The sequence below is a fragment of the Mastacembelus armatus genome, chromosome 19, assembly GCF_900324485.2.
Source record: "Mastacembelus armatus chromosome 19, fMasArm1.2, whole genome shotgun sequence".
Taxonomy (NCBI): Eukaryota; Metazoa; Chordata; class Actinopteri; order Synbranchiformes; family Mastacembelidae; genus Mastacembelus; species Mastacembelus armatus.
In genome coordinates, this window is record NC_046651.1 from 17,573,031 (window position 1) to 17,594,114 (window position 21,084).

The window sequence follows — 21,084 nt, forward strand, 5'->3', positions numbered from 1 at the left end:
TATTCATATACATATTATACGTTTAAATATATGTTTAAATACTTTCAATGAATTATTTTATTCTGCTCAGACGCCAGATGGCTGCAGTTTTCCATGTGCTAATGAGTTTCTATCTCACCCATCCAACATCACTTTAAGTGACTAAAATATAATAATGTTACTTCACCCAGGGGTGCCAGTTATAAGCTGCTTTACCTCTTCGTTTCTTCTCCAAGTAGCCTTGCTTCAAAATGTTGTTGAGGTCCTGGGCTGCCACGGAGGGGATGTCCTCTAAGTCTACAAAAGGAGTTAAAAATAAACAAAATGCCCTGCTCATCTTCCCACAGACTTTTGTGACTCTCAGCCCACAGTCCCCAAAACAAAGATGTTTGATGTTAAATTGAATAATAATTTTTAAAAAAGCAACAAATCCTCACATTTGACAAGCCAGAAATAGAAGAACCTCTCAATAAATGGCTTAAGATGATTAATCTGTTATTGAAATTTAACTACTCAATTAATTATTTCAGCAACTCCTAATAAGCTGCACTTTAAATATTCTTTATCCCTACACAAACATAAATATAGTGTCCAGCCCTGTGGATCAAATAGATCCCTGCTAGGCTTCAGGAACCGGGATCAATACATTTACAGTGCTGCTGAGCACTGCAGTCCATTCATCTGCTCACATTGCATTTTTAATGGGACTAAACTTCCTGTGGGAATTCAAACAACTCTCATCAATTTGCTAAGTCAAATTTTAAACATGAGAGGACAATGGCACAACTTGAGAGCCTTAAGTTAATTAATGCAGCAGACGGGAAGCAATACATGATGCACTTCACACAGTGTTACATCTGCTGCTCCTGTGCTGGAGAAAAGTTTGAAGATGACGTCGTTTGGCTTTTGTTTTCCTTGTGGGAGAGAGGATCTAACCAGGAATGCTGCAGTTTTAACCAGCTGTTCCATGTTGAAGTTAGTTGTGAGGTTCTAGGTTTTACCATTAGAGAGGAACTTGTAAATTTGATCGCAGGTAAGCCTTGAGGACCGTCTTCAGCTAAACTACCCGACTTTTCCATGTGTCAAAATCAAAGCTGAGCTTCCTCTGAATTCATTAGTCAACAGGCATTAGCCTTGCAGGGAAAAATCAAAGGGAGAGCAGGAACTGCCTTTATAGCCTGAAACACAGGAACAATTTAAAGACCATTTACACTAGTCAGGGTGACACCCCATTCAGAGTGCTGATGACAAGGGGAATGCCTGGAGTCCATCTCCCCCGGAGAGGACCTGTTTAAATGTTGGGAAAAACCAAATATGTCATCGCACAGCTGGCTCCTCTGGCTTAAACAAAGAGCATCCCCTAACTTCAGCCTGGAACCTCTTTCTCATTCATAAAAAGCAGCCCCACTCCAACTCTCCCACCGAAAGTTGTTTTTTTTCCTCCAGAATAACTTCGATCTAGAGACCAAAATAAAGCTGACATTGGCTTTTTGCTCGGTTAACATTCCAGAGATTTAAGTTCACAACAGTCCAGCGTGTGATCTGATAACCCTGCACCACTTCAGCTCGTGGGCCTGACAGATGAGCAGGTCATTGCAGAGCAGAGCCCCAGACACCTCACGGCACTAACACGCTCACATATCATCAGCCTGCCTGTGTGGATGGACTGACCGGTGACACTATAAATACAGAGGCGCTAAGGACTGTTTTGTCAAAGAGAACCTGATTCAGTACATCATAACAAACAGCGGTCATTATGCTCCTCCACCTCATCTATCCGTCGGCAGTCCGTCCATTTTTTTTCTGGGCCTGCTTCCCTGTTGCGGCCCACTTCTAATCCCCTCATCTGTCTGCTTCGCTCGCTCTTCATTTATCTCAAAGGTCGGGCCCAGCTAATAGATGAGGAGGAACAAAATCAACACAGGATCAGTCTGATCTGCTAGAGTCAATAAACATTACACATTCATGCATGCTTAACACTTTAACACAAGGTAACTGGACCTCACTTGAGTGTCTTTTGTGTGAATCCTCAGGTACAAACAGAAACATGCACACAAAAGTTCTAGTTTCTTCCACAGGGTAGCAGCACAACCTAAAAGCATCATGTGGCTTAATGCTGCTTGCTCAAGTCCTTGATCCAACCCTAAACAAAAGCAATGTAATTGGTCCTGAGCTAACAATGCCTCCTCTAATGAAAATTACACACCAACACATCTTTGGGACCAATGCAACTTTAAGTGGATATTCAGAGGTAATGTTATTTGAAAATGTGTAATTTAGGGCCTTAAAAACTCCAACAACCATCATGGTGTTTGAGTTTTAGCACAGGCACAGAGAGACACATTAATGCATCTAATTAAGGCCTCATCAAAATCGCAGACAGACGGCACTCTTTCATAAAAATCATAAATTGCATTATCAATTATTCAGAGCAATGCCATGACTTCATTTTCATCCCTTTTGCGTTTTAATTAGCACCATCCACAGCTTTGGTATTGACATTAATTTGATGGCAATTTATTGATATTTCAGCATAACCTATTTAGCTGAGTGCAATTACCAACAAAGAGAAGCGGATAGATGTGATGTGGGAGTCGCGTCACGTGTTTCGTAAATCAAGGTGAGGAGCAGCTACAGGCCACGCTAACTGAATCTAACGGCTCTCAGTGGTCATCAGCAAGGAAAGATTTGAGTCACCCCATTTCCAAATGGAAGAAGATAATCAATAGAAATTGACCAGAGATATGCGTTTAATTGATCCCGACAAAAGAACATTTCCATAAGTGAGCTGACCTGTGTGCTGATAAGAGCTCGGTTCTGTTGCCTTTCTGAACTTGTTTTAAACTTATGGGGGATACACAACAATGCATCCAAGTTGCCAGCGGTTTGCCACAGCCGCAATCTCTCATTTGGTTATTCACACTCTCTCAGCATGGTGTTATGAGCTCAGCAGTTGATCCCGCAAGAAAAGGCTGATTTATGTGACCATGACCAGAGGGAGTTAATGTATTCTCTCATTAAAATCCACTTTAGTTAGGCTGAAAGTCAATCAAAGGCTGGATAGAGAGTGAATCAAAATGAGGGGAAATGGGTGGGTGGGAGGACTAATATGTTACATTAGATCTAACGGTGGCCATAATGCAACAAAGATGTTATGAAAACACCAAAGTGCACTGAAGATGTTGATGGTGCCACAGAAGATGAAAATGCTGCAGGAAGGCAAGAGGCTGTTTGAGCATATTTTCTGTGAGGCAGGACTGGCAGGGTTCAGTCTCAGCAGGGGTGCATGTACTTTGACAGTCAGGGGGTCTGAACCACTATTGTATCCACACCTACAGAAACATGTGAATTAACCACTAACATGGAGAAAACATGTGAAACATGGGAAAAGCCTTTGATCGGGGTAAAAAACAAAAACAAAAAACTTGGTTTCTTTTTCTTTAACTATTCGGTGCAGCTTATTCATGGATTCATAAAACATTTGTCAAATTATTTCCATTTAGAGCTGAACAGACACTGTCAGAGACTGCGTATGTCACTCAAAGATGGATTTTTGATGGCATACACAGTGTTGGCAGCCCAAATGTTAGCCATGACAGAAATGAAAATGAATTGATGTGTAATATCAGTTGTCTTATGTGTCTGTTCTATTATTGGTGTAATGTGTGTGTGTGTTAGTGTGTGTTATGCATCTTTAGCAGTTGCCGGAAAGTCTTGATCTGCGGTCGATGTACATGTCTCTGTATTTGTTGTTTGTAATTTTTAGCCGCCTCTGCTGCAAAAGGTCTGATGGTCGTGTGTCTGTTTAAACACAATTTTATTGGATATATTTTCATTAATGCTTTATTCTGCTATATTTGCTGTGATGCTCTGAGTCTGCTTTAAAAATGAATAAAAGTCAATTATGTTCCTAAATGATTGACAGACTAAACTAATATGTTATAAATAAAAATGATCAAAGTCCAAAAGTCCAAATTAAAATATTTAAACTGATTGTTTAGTCCAGTCAACAGTCAAAGCCTAACATGTTATTTTTATTATGATTAACTAAGAAAACCATACAAACATTTACATTTTACAAGTGAATAGTTGGCATGTTTGCTTAAAAAAAAAGAGAGATTTTATTATCAAAATATTTGCTAAAAGAATTTTGTGAACTGACTATTTAATGTCTGACTTTTCTTTCTAGTCTCAATTTTTAACTTAAATATGACAGAATTTCATATTTAAATAAAATGAACTATAGAATAAGAAATTTTTATTTTTTAAACCTGAAGCTATAGAGAAAACAATATCCTGCCAAGAAGTCACAGAATTTACTTGTAATGTCTGTAGGGTTCTACAACAACAATAATAATAATTGCATACACATGTAAGAGGATGAATAGATCTATTTAGGAGGTGACCCCTCACAGCACAGGTGAGGAATCCAAATCACCAAGTTATCACATGTTTTCTTTCTCCTTTGCTTAGTCCTTGAGCGCGGGGGCTTTCACAGTGGCTTTCGACACAAGAGGTATTGCACTGAATGCAACATCAGGGGGCAGGACCTGACCCCCGCGTGAACTCTGCTGATGAGGTGAAACAGAAGGCAGAAAGAGGCTCCCCCAGCCCTGGTTGGGGGCTGGGGGGTGGCAGGGAGGAATGCTGCTGATTCTACAGACGAAGTGAGCAAGACCACAATCCACTTCGATACTGTCCTTGATTAGGAAAAAGGATTCACTCAGTGCACCTTCACCCACCCGGCGCTCAATCTGCACACAGGCCACAGCTAAATTGATAAATATTTCCTCATTACAGTTGGAGGCCTTCGGTGCACGTCCCTCCAGCAAGGCGGCCGTCAGGAGGGAGGATAGAGACTGAGAGGCACTGAGGCTAAGGGCAGAATGTCTTCTCTGCCCTCCTCGCCTCCCCCTGATTTGATTAGGACTTCAGTCATCGATACATAAACCGTGTTTAGAACCTCCTAATGCATGTGTTTCAACCAAAGAAAACATGCAGTGCATTATATCAGGCTGCATGATGCCTGTATCACTGTCTAATAATGTTTAATGGGACTGGGAATTTATGCAGGAGTGATTAAGGTTTTTTTTTTTTTTTGATCAGAGATGTCAATCAGGTTAAAGAACAAATCTTGAGATAAAAGCCTCACGACTGAGTGAAGCCCTTAACAGAAGAGAATATTAACTTTACCATGAACAGTAAATATTTTATATCACAGCTTTGGTTTCCTTTAATGATTTGGATTATTTGCCTCTGAGAGGTATCCAGTGTTTCTCTTGGTAATTGCTGGACCTTGTCTGTTACACTTGATGCAATTTAGAAGGAATAAAAAAAATAGCTGTGCACCTTGGTGCAGGAATAATGTCAAGTCATTCTGGGCTCCGCTTTGCTCTATTCCTACTTTCAAACATTGCAGGCCGGCCACTGTAAAGACACTAAGGGGCTAAATTTACTATGTGACATCGGCTTCCCCCTGGGCAGCCATAAGTAGGGTCTACAGCGACCCTGAATTTCCCTTTTCTAGATTTACTACCACTATTCAAATGCTTAACTGCAGATACAATGATCCTCTAATCGCTGGGGATGGTTTTCAGCTGCTTCACTGACAGACACAAAAAAAGAAAGAAAGGAAAAAAAAAAAAAAAAACAGTGGTAAGAATATAAATACCAACAATGGAGGAGTTCAGGGCCACAGGAGAGCCAGTATATCTGTGATAAAGACGGGATATAACACAACGACGACACAGCCTGGAGGGAGAAACACTCAACACACTCGTCCTCTGAATCTACAGTTATTGCAACTTTAACATGCTTTGGTTATTTCCACTAAAACGCTTTAAAAATAATTTTAGCAATAATGGTAAGTAAATATGCTCACAAGGACCACATTACTGCACCATGTTATTCTGAGCAATATCTCACGTCTATTACCTTTTAATATAATCACTCTTATTTTATAGGCACTACTGTTACATATTATGCCAATAAACAATTATATGATGCTATCATTCTTTGACTCCCGTCATAAATCACGATGAAGTCCACGAGCAACAGGTGTTAGAGAAAAAAATATTCTGTCAAGGTAAATACGGCTCATCAAAATCAGCGTATTGCTTAAGTCTGACCCAGACGGTTTCGGCTAAAAAGAATATTTAATAAAACCATTTCACTCCAGTGCCTTTGTTTTTTTTTTTTAAACTTAGTGGCATTCACATAATTTAAAACAACTTTTAATCCCCATTATTAAATACAATTTTTTTTTAAAGCCAACATTATTTTTTTCTGTGGTAAACTTTATTTTTATAATTAGCAGAAGACTGGAAATAATGACTCTGTTATATTAATTATATTTTTAACAGGCTTCTATTATCACAACACCGGCACTGAATAAATAATCCCTTAATCTGGCCTTTTTAGAACAAATCAGTACATGATGCATTTCTTTATTACTTTTCATGCTTTGCAGAAAAAAAATACAGCTCATTTTGAAATACTGAAGTATTTCAACAATATCTCATTTTTTATAACTGGTTATATGTAAAATGATAAATGACATTTTTTCCACATTTTTCAAATTCTTATATAATTCATTAACTTCTCTATTTTTTAAAACACACCTTCATTTCTTTGAAAAATAAATAAGTAACCCAGAACCAAAATCAAATCAGTTCTGAAGTGCATCATTCAATGAAAACGGTAAATGAAGAAACCTCTATGACTGTAAGTCCTGCATGTCATTTAAAAATGATTTTGTGAAAATATACAAATGGACTCATAGAAATGTATTAGAATAAAACAGCAAAGATTTTTTTAAATATTTAGCTTTAAAATTATGTTCAAACATTTTATAGTTTTACCATTAAAATTAAAATGACTGAACCTATTAAACTAAGCAAAAAAAAAAAAAGGAAAAAATAAAACTATAAATTCATTATTTTTATTTAACACTGTCACTTTAATTGAGATCAGTTGTAGAGAATTTCTATTTTTAAGTTAATTGTCTAAATACATTATTTTGTTATTTTTAAATAAAACAAATTAGAACCAAACTGCCAGAGAGGACAAAGTTTCTGAACAATGATGTGTTCACAAACTGATTCTCCTTCTATGAGCTAACTTGCAGCACAGACCAGTATAAATCAATGGTAAAAATTTCCTTTCTAGATAAGCTGACTTACAGCGGCATACAAGCCCACGACACCCCTGCCCCACTTGACATGTACGTAAACACTGCTGACTTCTCCCAGCCGAACGGGGATCCCAGCGTAAAGAGGGATGCATCCTGAACATCCTCAAATAACTCCACAAGGGCATGTTAATGACCTTAAAGTGCTACATTACAGCAACAATTAAACAGAGGGATCCCAGAGGCATTAGGAGTCGTCGTGTCACTGTCTATGTACAGGCCAACACATCTCTCCCATCTCCATTTATTTCCCTAAGAAATCAGCGAGGCCACCTGGGCTTGGCATTGAAACTTCATTCATCTCCAGAAATGGATTCCAGTGGAGGGCAAAATCAAATTCTCATTTGCAAGGCGGGGGGGAAGAGAGGGAGTGAATGCAGGAGGTACCTGGGAACGCTAACCTCTGGGTGAACCCACCGCATCTGATAGTTTTGCTATTTGTCTGTGACATTGACAGCTCTGGGGGAGATTAGGAGCCACCCTGCCCCAGCTTCCCACTTTGCATTCTGCCTATGTGCCGCTTTACAGATGGACTGCTGCACATTTACCTTCGCCTGTTTTCCCCGGGTTTCAACACGGCGCTACACCAGGGGCAACGGAGGGATGTAATTATATGCAATGCAACAATAAAACAAAGCAAATGAGGGGAAAGCTACTTCGGAGAGCTTACAAACCACGAGGATGCAAAAACTACACAGTGCAGCTTTTGGTGGGGGTGAAGCCAGAGATGAGAGTGATGGATGCCCTTCGGTTAAATACGTCCAAATCCCCCCTTCAAGCCGCTCTCTTCTTGCCAGGCAGTGTGAGTGAGTGTGTGAGAGAGAGTGTACAAGATTAATAGTGTAAACAGCGAGGGAGAGAGGGAGAGAAAGGCAGTCAGGAGAGAGAGGGGGAGAGAGAGAGAGAGGGAGAGGGAGAGGGAGAGGGAGAGAGAGAGAGAGAGAGAGAGAGAGAGAAAAGACTATCAGCATCTGCAGCAGCACAGTAGCCCTAGGGGAATAGTATGAACTTTTGAACCCTGATGGCAAGCAGTCGCAGCGATGCACAGAGCCTGCTCCTACCTCGTAATGTGTGTGTGTGTTTCTAGAAGAGTACGCAGGCAGCAACTGAGGGAGGAGAGGAAAGGAGAGTGAAGGGGAATGAGGAAGAGAAGAGGTCATTAACATATTCTTCGCTTCCTTGCAAACGAGCAGCCGCTATCCAAATGTCATGAAATCCATACGCCAATGAACATGGTGAAAAATTAATCTCCAGGCTGATATTCTGATACAGTAAATGACTATCAGCAAGGCCAAAGTAACTTCATGACTGATGGGCGTTTTTGTGACAGGACAGACTCATTGACACAGTGTCGAGTGAGGAAACAGGTTCGCCAAGGAAGAGGCCAAAGGTCAAAAGTTCAGGAAGTGGGAAGACGGCACAACCACAGTCCAACAAACCTGCAAGGAGATCACCTATGCAGACCCCCAACCCTGTCCCGGGCTGCATATAGAAGAATAACTGGAATGCCGGCTATGAAGCGGTTTATTCTCATTCTTTTAAGGTGAATTCCTCCACTGTGAATCACCCAGAAACTTTCTTTCTCATTGGGTTAATTTCACTTCACACACAGACAAGGGCCAGTTGGCAGGTAAAACACTGCTGATCAACCACATAATGGAGCATCAATCCGTCAGCTGGCATCATTTTCTCTGTTTTGCCAGCCAAGATTCACCCAGGCATGTTTCCTCAAAAACACTTAACTTCACATAGCTTCAAGCCACAGCCAAAATGACAAAATTTAATATACTATTTACCAGCACCATGTAATAATGTTGTTAGTGTACATTGGCTCCTCATATTCAAATGAGGAATAGGCAACAGTGAGACATAACTTCAAATTGGTTATCCTACTGCATTCTATTGCCAGTAATTGGTTTAGGAAATTGGGCCAGCGCAGTAATCACCGATAGGCGTTGCATGCGTTCTTTAAATAGGCCTATAGAACAGACCGGCCTATAGAGCTGAAAATATCAGTCAATCAAGTGTTAATCATCAGTTTCATTTTTCACACAAAAATCAGACTCTCTCTTGTTCCCTCCTCTCAATTTTGATGATATGCAGCTTTTCTTTGTCTAATGTGACAGCAAATCAATCATCTTTAGACGGAAAACAAGCAATTTCAAGGTATCGCCTTTGGATTTATGAAACTGTGATATTTTGGCCTTTTTTAGACATTAAACTCAGAATTGATTAATTGAGAAAATAACAGAATCATCAAAATAATTGTTACTTGCAGTCCTACCTCACTACATGTCAAATCAAATGATCTCCAAGATATTTTCTTAGAAATCTTAGATTATGTAACACAGAAGAATATATATAGTAAACAAACATTACTGTATGTCATATTGAAAAGCTTCAATGCACAAAAACCACCAGCAGATAAAATTTACCTGACGTATCTCGGAAAATAACATCCATACGCATACTAAGTTTTTTGACTCTATTCTACCTCCACATCTGAGCAAAGACAGGCTATATGGTGGATCATAACAAAACCATTAAGATCACAAAGAGGAGGCAGACAAATCAAAAGCGCCATCTTTTCTGCACGCCTCCTGAAACAAAGCTCTTCCTGCAGCGCTCTGTCATCGCGGCAGCTTCCCAGCAAACATCCCCGAGCACCCAGCGGTGCTCCCCAATCAAAGAAAAACAAACAGGCCATTCTGACTTCGTAAACTTGACCTGTAAACAGCATGACAGTGCTAAAAGCACCACATCTCCAGCTGTCTCCTGGGGTCTATTTGTGTGTATGCATGTGAGGGCATATTGTGTGTGTGTGCATGTGTGCGTGTGCATGCGTGTGTGTGTAAAAGAGATTTTGAATGCCAGGGGGAGACATTTTTTCTCTGCATATATTTGTTTATGTATGCAAAATGCAGCGGAATGGCAAAGAGTGTATGATGGAGGGCGTTAAAATAACTACCTTAAAATGTGTGTGAACCCCAAACAGCACAGAGAGAGAGAGAGAGAGAGGTGGCAGTTGCTAAAGGAGGCAGACAAGGCTGGGGTGAGGCTGCAGGCGCGATCAGGTCACCGGTGCGGTCGGCGGGTGAAACTCAGTTCACATTACCATGCAGACACCCGGGCTAACAATGGAGGCTCCATCTGTTCCTGTCAGCCATTACAAATCTGGTGTCACCTAGTGCACTGAAGACAACAGGCCACCGCATCTAATCAAACGGCACAGGCTCCTCCTGCGTGCAAAAGCAGCCATCGACTTCACACTCACTCACTCTCTGGTTAGGGAACAGAGAGCAGCGAAGGCAGGCAGTCGATTACCACGGATAATACATTCTCCGAGTCACAAAGTCTCTATTGTGTACAGTAGGCTCAAATAAAATGACGCAATTAAACTCGAGAAATAACTCAGTTCTCTACCTTCTCCTTATAACCAAACGCTATTCTCTAAATCACAAAATTATCATTTATTTTCATAACAAAGGTAATCTGCTGATTTTGGCATTAGAGAGCATAAAAGAAAATTTAAATCGTCACCGTGGACGACTGTTCCTCCTAAAATGTCACTGATTTCATTAGGTGGCCACGCCATTATTTTCCACACACTCCCTCTTCTCTTGAAACAGACCGCCCAACAGAAAAGTGTGAGCCATTTCTTTCAACTGGCAGTGAACAGAGAATGAACTATGAACTCTACATGCCCTTTAGTGAGGACACAGGCCATTCACTACACTAACATGGTCAGAGTCCGCCAGCAATAAAAAGACACAGCGCCGCAGGCCGTACATTTTTCTTACAACACGAATCAAATGTTATGATTATTGATCCAACAATAAAATGTACGTTTCTTTAAGTGTACTTATTTAGTATCGACGGCAATCAGTTGCTGATATTAAAAATAAAAAGCAGCCCCTCCCCCTCAAAAAAAGAAAACCACTGTAGAGCTGCATAATGATAATTCCTCACATTTAATATCAACAACAGTGCGACAACATGTTTGAGATTGAACAGCTATCACATTCCACAGCAACAGACGTGGACGTGTTAACATTACACCCATAAGGGAAATTTGTTAAGCATTTTATAGTTTGATTTTGTTTGTTTCCCCAAGGAAATCTTGCCCTGTTTGTTCTGAAATAAACAATTTCAAAACATGAATTATCATTGTCTTGTGGTCTGTGTTTCGACCATCTGCCGTAATTTGTTTACTCTATTTTTCCAAAGTTGCAGAGCAGTTACTCTTCTGTAGGCAGAGAACAGAAGAGTTCATTAAGCCATTTCCAAATAAAGAGATCATTTTTGACTATATCCAGCTGGCATTAACTACCGGTACCATAAAATGACAGCAAACGGTGACAATGTGTTCATTTTATCTTATTGGGAAATTCCACATGGTTCCAGCTTTACCTCAGGCAAAGAGCTGAAAACGAGCACAGGGTAGAGATTGGCACCTGAGGCAGCCAAGTCAATAATGCCCACCTGCGGCATGTCACGTCAAGGGCTATTAGCTGGCACATAGAGTCAGAAATACAAAAAGTCTGAACAGGAGGGAGGGCAAGTCAGAGAAAGGAAGATAGAGAGAAAGATTGATAAAGGGAGAGAGGGATAGAACACACATGGCCCCTCAGGTACAGTGTTGTATTTCAAACCCAGTTGTGAAAGAATAGAGGGACTTGCGGTCGATCAATCACTGCATTAGCCTGCAGCTACAAAGCCTCCTGTCTGTGTGGGCTGCCTCCATGCTTCCCACAGTCCCCACATCCAGCTCAAGGGGACAGATCAGAAACAGAGGATCTGCCACTGGAGGGAGCTCTAAGTCACTATTCAGCCCTTTGTGAACCACCAGCCTCTTTTGTCCAGGGTCAGGTCGGCCTACCTGCACACTGGCCAAGAGGGACAGGAGAGGGAGGAGTCACTGATGTCACCAGAGCAAGGCTGTGAGGTAGGAGGCCAGCAAAGATGGGAAATTTCACAAACGTGGTGTAGTGTTTCGAATGAAGATGGCAAGAAACAATATAGAGCTAATATGTCCACCTGCGCTTCCTGTGGTGAGGTGTGGGTGTGTCAGAATGGAGTTAAACCTGCATTGTCTGCTGTGACACCGACTCCTTTTAACCTTTGCTTCTGTGCAGGCAGAATTCCTTGCACACTGAAACCATTCAACAGAGCTTTGTTTATACAGACATGTATGTTTCATAGAGTTAAAATTTAACAGGTAAAACTTGCACAAAGGACTGGGCCACTACTTAAAATAAATTTTTATACTGAGAGGCCCACAAATTTAATTAGAGCCTTTGGAGCTGAGATTTGTGTATTGGGCAAACAACCTAAGATCTCACACAATCACACACACAAGGAGGGAATCTGAATAGGACTGTGATTGACTTACACTCAGGGATCCCATCATCCTGGTAGTCAGAGGCTACTGAGGCATCGTCTGAAGGGGCAGAGCGACCCAGGCTGGAGCTGCGGTTGTCATCAGAGCCCTCTTCGTCCTTATAGTCCGCTGTATAAATTAAAAGTGTGTTACACAGACAGGGATAAAGCAAACGTCAGTGAGTAAAATAAGACTTCAGGAGTTTCACTTTCTCATGTATATACCACACAAAGCTAAAACATGTCAGCATGAATAAAGTACAGAGAAGATAAAGTTGGTTTACTTACATGGAAAGGGGAATTCCTGAGGGTTTCTGTAATATTAAAATAAGCATAAATCAAAAACTGCTGCACTCAACTGCAACATTCTCTGTGTTTTCATTTGTTAACCTGACTCAAGTACAGCTTCTATAATCATCTTCAGTACAGCTTCTGCAATTTAGTAATTGCTTCCTGCAGACGACCACAAAAAACCACAGGTTTTCTGTACCAGAGCATGAGTCTCTTATCATGCAGTGCAGGCAACACCGTTGAAGACAGTTGTTTCCGGAGTAAACGATTACACTTCATACAAAAGTTTCATTGTTTTGGGGTTCATGGACTGTTCATTATGCTTGTAAATTAAGTCACATTAAGATTAAGATTAAATTATCCAGATCAGAAAAGATTATTCTATGAAATCTTTAAAAACTTTTAATAGCAATTAGAAAAGCAAGAATGAAGCCTTGAAGGTGACACCATTAGACTAAATGAGTTCCTTCAAATGTGATTTTGCAAACTGTGTTTAAAGCAATTACAGCAACAATTAAAGGTCTAGTGTTGTATTAAAAGCAAAAGCTAGATAATGGTGTCATGAAATTACACTGTGACTCTTGACAAGTAAAGCAATGTTTTATGACTCTAAATGGATTTAGATCTGCTTCCAGAGGTGAGGTCCTACCTTGCATGGACGATTCTGAAGTTATTCAGTAAAACTTTCCGTATTTCTTGAACAGTTTCACTGAGGTTTTCGTCTTGAAGGTGCTCTGTCACAAACAGTTCACAATCTGAGGAGGAGAGAAGACACTGTAAGCATGACATTCATGACATTTCAGGATCACAACCCGAGGGCAGCACATAATTCTTTGAATTTTAATTTTAACTGAATAACCCTGTTCCAGGCACGCCAATGTGCGATGTGGAAGAGACTACACTCAAAATCTCCCACAATTATTTGCTAAGACAAAATATTTAAATTTTTGTTTTAACAGCATCTCATGAGTATAAAACTCATTTAAATGTGCACGTGTTTCAATCTAGTGTCTCCGTGTTTCTCCCTTATAAAGAGCAGGTTTACGTTTAGGTGTCCACTGGTTGTTGCGTACGTATCATTTAAATGACAACACATTGAATACACCAGTAAGCAAAGTAGTTTTAATAAACATTTTCTTTCACTCTGACCATGAATTATAAACAGGTTTTCAGGTCACAGCAGCAATACAGACTAACGGGAGAGTTGAGTTTATTAAACTGTAACCAAAAACTGGTTTGTCCACATCATTTATCCGATTCAAATTCTTTATGGCCTCACTCCCATTTTATACAAATGTACTGACATATGCAAATGTTCCTCCAAAAACTGTGTTTGCTGGCCTTGCAAGACATGCAAATACAGTAAATGCCAAAGTGCCACCATGTTGGGAACAGTTTGCGGTATATCACAGCGGTTTTAAAATGGCGTTTTTCATGCTTCATTCTTTGCTTTTGTTTGTGCTACTTGAAGAGACAGCAGGTATCAGAATTTAAGGAATAAAAAGAAAGATGTGACATACTTTTTAGGACTGTCACTTCAAGCTAACTATTTTTCCAAAACTTCACTTTTCCTTAACAATAGGATTTAACGATAAATGTAACAAGGATTATTAAAAGTAAAAAATGAAGACATTACCATCCAAGAGTCTCCTGATGTCAATCGGGATTGTCCCCATTGCTGAGTTTCACCTAACTTGGATCACAGAATTTTTAAGACTTTTTCTGCCCTGTCACACTTTGCTTTTGACTCCACAACGCAGCCTATGTCATTCTGTTACACCTCCATGACAGAAAACAATGAGCCTGGGTTACGCACACAGACACATACACGGACTGGCAAAGCATCAAACCACCTGGCTCTGAAACCTTATTTCTGTGCATGCATCTAGATTTGCACAAAATGGGGAGGAGCAGGTGTGCAAATGACAACTTCCTCTGCACTCTGGTTTCTCAGGCAAGGCGGTTGACAAGATTTGACTGACACCCCTCTGACCTACAATAACAACCCCAAGTTAAATGTCATACAGAATATTTTAAGTAGTACTGGACACCAGAAAAATTGCCCTTTAACAAATATGTTTAAAGTCTCGTAAACTATAATTTTAACTACATGCAGGTGTTTGTGCTAAACCACAAAGTGAGCAACTTGAAACACCTGAAACTTATCCTGGATATTACAAAAGGAACTGCTTCTCATTTTATGCTTTCCTGTGTATACAGTCAGATATTCATCTTTTCTCCCAATAAAATGGAAGGAGTAGGATTTAAAAACTTCCCAAATAAATGTATCCCAGTGTTACGTTTTCAGGGAGGCTGTAAATAACACTACAATTCCCATTGATCACACCTTCAAATCTTCAACCAAATCAGCTTGGCAAGTAGTGTTGAAGTGTCCTTGACCAAGACAGTGAATCCCTACCAGGTCCAGATATACTGCTCTGTCACTGATCTGTGGCAGCCCAAAGTGGGAAGAGCTAACAGACAATTTCCCCTAAGGGATCAATAAAGTACCACATTATAAAAAAAAAGTCAGCAAAATGGGATTTCCCCTAGGAGTTTCTTTAATTGAAAACAGCTATTCAAATATTAAAGTCAGGGCTGATGCTTGGATGGGGGACCTGAAATGCAGATAGGAGTCCCTGGAAAACTTCTTATTAACTTACTGTAAACTTGTAAAAATAAAAATATCATCATCAAATGTCAACATTCAGTTGCACAAAAGCTTCTATCAGTGTATTGGTGAAATTATTCTGTATGTTTGCATTAAACACAGGAGCCAACTTGAGCTGCAGAAATTCTATTAGTTGGTGTGTGTATATAGCAGCTTTCAGCTTCATACATGAAACTGAATTATCTTTGGCTTCTGAAATGTTATTCAGGCAAAACTTCAGAAGATGTCAATACCACTATTTGCTGACACTATAGATTATCTAATAATTGATTGATCGAGAAAATATCCACAGATTAACAACAGTATTTGCTAGTGACAGCTCTAAAGTCAGGTGCATTTGTGCCTCTAATATTGACATGTTCAGTGGCCTCATAGCCCTGATACAAACTAGTGTTCAGGTGCTACTGTAGGTTTTATTCAACTTAAAATAACAAATATTGAGCTATTTAGCCCAAATGAAAACATTCATCGTGACTAAAGAGTAAAACAAATTGTGTTAGCACCTAACAAATGACTGTTTTGTTGAAAAGTATGTGGGCTTTGATCGTTATCTCAAGGTCATACTTTAGCTACCTGCTTCACAGGTGATCAAGTCCTCTAGCTACCCCTGGAGCCGCTAATGCTAATGCTAATCTGCTAACTGTTATTAGTTAGCCCTGAAACTGTAAACTTAGCTAAACATTTTTCTCCAGAGTGAGTCTCACAAACTCCCTATTTCATGTCACTGAAAGCAAATGTTGTCCTGACCTGTCTATGCTCACCTGTCTGCCATTTACATCAAGTTTAACTGTTTTACATGATGCTAACTCGTTGCTAACGTCACCTGACGTGATGGGCCGCCGTCAATTAGCTAATGTTACCTGGCGTTTTTAAGGTTAACTGGCCTCTGAAACAACCAGACATTTACCTGAGGAACTTCACCTGTTTATCATTACAACAATCTTAAACCTTTTGAAACGGTGGTTTTACCTGAATGCAGACTAACTTACCTAGCTAGTAGTCTTTCGCGCTGCGTTCAAGGACACATAACTTTCCCCTGGAGTTAATGATGCGATGTTTTTAGAAACGTCTTTAATAATTAATAATTAATAATATCATATCATGGTTATCTTATTTTATAATAGCTGTGTTTTTGTTATGTTGTTAGCTGTAAACTCCGCTTTTATTTTATTGTAAATTATGACTATTACGTTTTCCCCATGTTGCAAATGTTGCCTTCAGGTGCTCATCATTGTATAGGCTAAACTGTGAATTATTAAACTGTAAGTTAATGGTGTCATGAATGAAATTGATGCTGAAAATAATGTCACAGTGGGGTCATAAAACTGCCTTGTGTTTTCAAGATAAGAGTATAAATCAGGAGGGATTCAATTTTTATTATTTTTGGATGTACAGCTTCTAATTACATCAGATTTTCAAATTGTTAAACACTATTTTCACCCTGAAAAGCATTTATCTAGCCTATCACCAATTCTCACTTCTCTAAGTAAATGACTATATTCACTGCTTCGATAGGTTTTTGATTAAAGCCTAAAAACTAGTTAGGGTATTTTGGTTACACATAAAAGAAGCATCATTACCATATCCAGCAGTATAGTTTATTACAGCTGTAGTGGGGGAACAATGGGTGGACTGGGTGCTTAGCTGCCATGTGTAGAAGAGGCAGTGGTAGAGATAGCAATACTAACAGAAACAGTGCTGGGCCTCACTATAGTCTTATTGATCCTGCCATATTGAAACACTACAAGGAAAGCCATCAGATAACCAAAGCTCGATCAGACACTGTTCACATCGACAGAATACACCAGAAATAAATGTTGGACTAATGTTCGCGTTTAAAATATGCAATGTTTGTTCAAGCTCACAAGATAATTAGTTCATCTCCCAGGCAACTTATAACAGTAATAAAATGAATGACTGTTTGTAGGAATATTTGGCACATTGGATGTCATTTTTGTGTAGTTATTGCATTTAAAACAGAAAATGAGATGTATGGGGCTGCAACTAGCCATTATTTTTTTATTATCCATTAATTTTCATGTTATTTCTACAGTTAATCATTTGGATGATAAAACAAACTATAGTGGTAATATCTTGCTTTGTCTGACCAACAGCCCAAAACCTAAAAATGTTTATTTATGTATTATGATGTAAGATGAAAAAAGCAGCTACTCAGTTTCATTTGAGTAGCTGAATCTATTAATCAGTTTTCAAAATAGCTGGTGGTTCATTTTCTAAGTGAGTAATCAATTAATTCACTGTTCACTGCAGTTCTGCTTCATTTTTAGTATGAAATAAAAATGTGTTAAGAGAGCAGCAGTTTCTCTTCGATGCATAATTGGATTAGAATCATTTTCACAGTTTTTTCAGTATTTCATGTTAAATGCTATCTCATGATGGTCATTCCTGTCACTTCTCTACAGGAAGCCACAGGGTCAGGGCGAGTTGAATCCCATGTCAGGATTGTCCCCACGTTGACCTGTGCCTGACTGGCCTCCGAGCAAAAAGCCCCTGTGAAGGTAAGAGGAACTGGGGTCCCCTCCCCTGGAAAAGAGGTTCCCTCCCCTTGACAGCTCCACAGAGCCCCAGCCACCTGCCTGCTGGGTCAGCCCCATATGAAAAGGGAAGCTCTTTGTAATCCGACGGGGATTACACCACCCAACAATGCACCGCTGAAAGAGCGACAAAAGCCCTGTATCAAACGCCACTGAGGGGGAGCAAGGCTATGATCTCCCACTACTACCAACACTGACTCCTCCGCCACCTCTCATCTCCCCAAGAGGCTCTCCCCCTTTAGCATTCGCTGCCCCTGTCCTTCTTCTGCCCTCTCATCTCTAGGATCTGGCCTTTTATCAGCACATTCCTTTTCATTTGCATTGCGGTGTGGGGAGGGACTGCAGGTCTCTCTGATCTGATAGAACCAGAAGGAGAGAGGCAGGAGGATCCTCGGGGCATGAAAGGTGTGTGTGTGTGTATTCTGTCATGCAAACACACACATCACATTGCATTCTCCAGATAGGCAGGGGCTGTTTTGCAGTCCAGAGGGACAAACAGTGAAGCACCCATGCCTGTCTTTCAGGCTCTGTCTGTCTTCATCTTTGTCTTAGAAAAGGAAGCGCTGTGGTTGACGAGTATTAATCTGCTCAAAATTTGTTTTTCATCTCTAAAATTCTGCAAAAATCCACAGGATTCAAGTGGCAGGTAACAATGTCACCATATGTTTTATAACCTTGGCATTCATCACTCTGTAGGAATAAATGTCACATTTTTCAATTGCAAATGTCTTAAGGTGGATGCACAAATGTCGCCCTAATTTAAAAATCTCCAAACCCTTGATTGAAAAAGGTATTTGGCCTGATTCTTGAGGGTCTGTCATAAACGTTTGTGTTGCTCAAGGAGATAAAAAGAGATAGTTTACTTTTCGGATTTCCTCCGAATCACTGTATTCCCAGCCCACCCATTGCTCAAACACACTGTATGTCAGCGCAGGGGGGCTGTGGTGGCAGCAGGGTAAAAAGTGATGATAGATCGAGGACACGAAAGACAGAAGAGCAAATGTGTTGTGCTAAATCTACAACCTTCACTCAGTCGCACATTGACTGACTCTGGGGTTTACCTCAGCTTGTGCTGAAATCAATGTCAGCCCTGAGAGCACTGAATAGAAAATCATTCAAATCGTATTATGTCGGGATATATGAGCCATTTCAAAATATTAATTCAGCATTATTTGAGGTGTCTTTTAAGGATAGCAGTTACAGCTAGCAGTGCATTGACTCAACTGAGTGATTACATACCTCTATTACATGTGATATATGAATGTATGAGAGGGACCTATTTTTCATTACCAAGACAATGTCCCTAGAGGCAGTTGTTAAAGAAGAATCTATGAATTATCCCTGTGGAACAACTGGCCCTTGTCATGAGCTGAGGAGAGAGGAAAGGGGAAAGGAAGCACAGCAGTATTGATAGTAGTGGGGTTGAGAGACTGGAAGGACGCCAGAAGAATGTGTCTGCCTGTGCTTGTGATCCTGCACACTGCCGCCTCTCCCTCTGTCCAGTTAATTGGAATACAAAGCAGAGCGGGGTCGATGAGAGAGCGGTGGTGGTGAGGAGGAGAAGGAGGAAGGGTGTGGAGGGGGGGTAGCTGCTGTCTGTCTCCAGCAACACTCAACCTTCACTGCTCGCTGGGAATTGACTGGGGAACCAGCAAGCGAGACCGACACACTGTCACTGGTAAAATGAACTGTCACCTTGCATTTCTCAACCTCCTGGCAGCATCGAATTGGCCGCTTTGAACCATGTGACGTGACACTGATTGAGTTCTGGTTTTCCTCTCCTGGGCTCTGAAGGAAGGAGTCGGATTAATTGCAAGTGCACAGGCTCCTCATGCAAACTATCCAAGCAGGGGCACATCCGGGCCTTGAGCATCACTTCAGACCTGTGTCTCTACTCCCAATTTTTTATGGGTGCTGTATTCTTCCTCACCACCCCTCATTATTCCACTGTGCTGCTTCGTTACTCTGCCTCTCAGCTAGTCTTGTTTTTCTTACAGCATATAGTCATGGCCGTCTGACAGGCACACGGAGGAGGAAGACTATTAGGGGTAGCCATTTGGATCCTGGAGGCAATCCCAGGGAGTATTAAGACGTTAACCCAGGCCAAGTCACTTGTCTCTCTCAGTTACTATGCTGATGGAGTGGGGAAGGATGCAGTTGCAGGGGGACCCGGGAGACAGGGGCTTCAGGTCGGCCGGCGCTTCTAGATCCAATAGAGCCTGACTCGGATGGGGGATGGTTGTCAAGAATCTCCCAGGCTGGACTAAAAAGAGCCTCAATGCCAAAACAAAGGAAGAAAACATTGTCATTCATAACTAGGCAACATTTCTCCACAAAGATTAGATGATCAATGAAAAAAAAAAACAGTGGGAATTAAAACACATACATTTAAAAATCTACAGAATATAAATAACATATATGACTGTTCATGGTTCACCTTGTTTCTTTGATTTCCAATTTATTTGAGAGCTAAAAATGCCTATCGTTGAAATTATCAATAGTACAAAATGCTAATGCTAATGTTTTAGCTATAAACTCACTGGTGTTTGCACATTGATTAACATGAGGCAACTATTGGGTTTGAGAATCAAGAATAGTTTCTGATTTGTTTGTTCTTTTTAAATACATATCCAGTACATAGTAAAGGTTATTACATCTGCAGGGCTGCAACTAACGACCATTTTCATTATCGATTATTGTACTGATTACGTTCCCGATTAGTCTATAAATTGTTTTGTCTATAAAATGGCCAAAGATGTCAAGGCAAACATATTAATAAAGCCCCTTATCATACATCACAAATAGCCCTTTACCATCACACACATCAAAGAAACATGTGAAATCAAGTTGAGATGTTTTTCTTTTAAAATTCAATTGGCACAGTTTTGCTAATTTCAGTCAAACAACTAACTGATTAATCATTGCAGCTCCAGTTTTGAGGCATCACTTTGCATCACAGTATTTCTTTGGTCGGCCAAAAGCAGGATTTCCTCCATCTCCAAAGGTTAGCAGACTGTAAA

The 21,084-nt window shown here is 40.3% G+C and overlaps 1 protein-coding gene across 1 annotated transcript in view; it reads right to left on the reverse strand.

Annotated features, from left to right (window-relative positions):
* skap1 (src kinase associated phosphoprotein 1) overlaps nt 1-14,710 on the reverse strand; it is a 28,772-nt gene extending 14,062 nt beyond the window's left edge. Inside the window, exons 1-5 of the mRNA XM_026315598.2 lie at nt 14,475-14,710; nt 13,488-13,593; nt 12,836-12,861; nt 12,561-12,677; nt 196-276 (exon numbers count right to left, since the gene is read on the reverse strand). Coding sequence (XP_026171383.1) covers nt 196-276; nt 12,561-12,677; nt 12,836-12,861; nt 13,488-13,593; nt 14,475-14,514 — 370 coding nt within the window. The 5' untranslated portion in view covers nt 14,515-14,710. The remainder of the gene's footprint in view (nt 1-195; nt 277-12,560; nt 12,678-12,835; nt 12,862-13,487; nt 13,594-14,474) is intronic.
* Between the last annotated feature and the right edge of the window lie 6,374 nt (nt 14,711-21,084).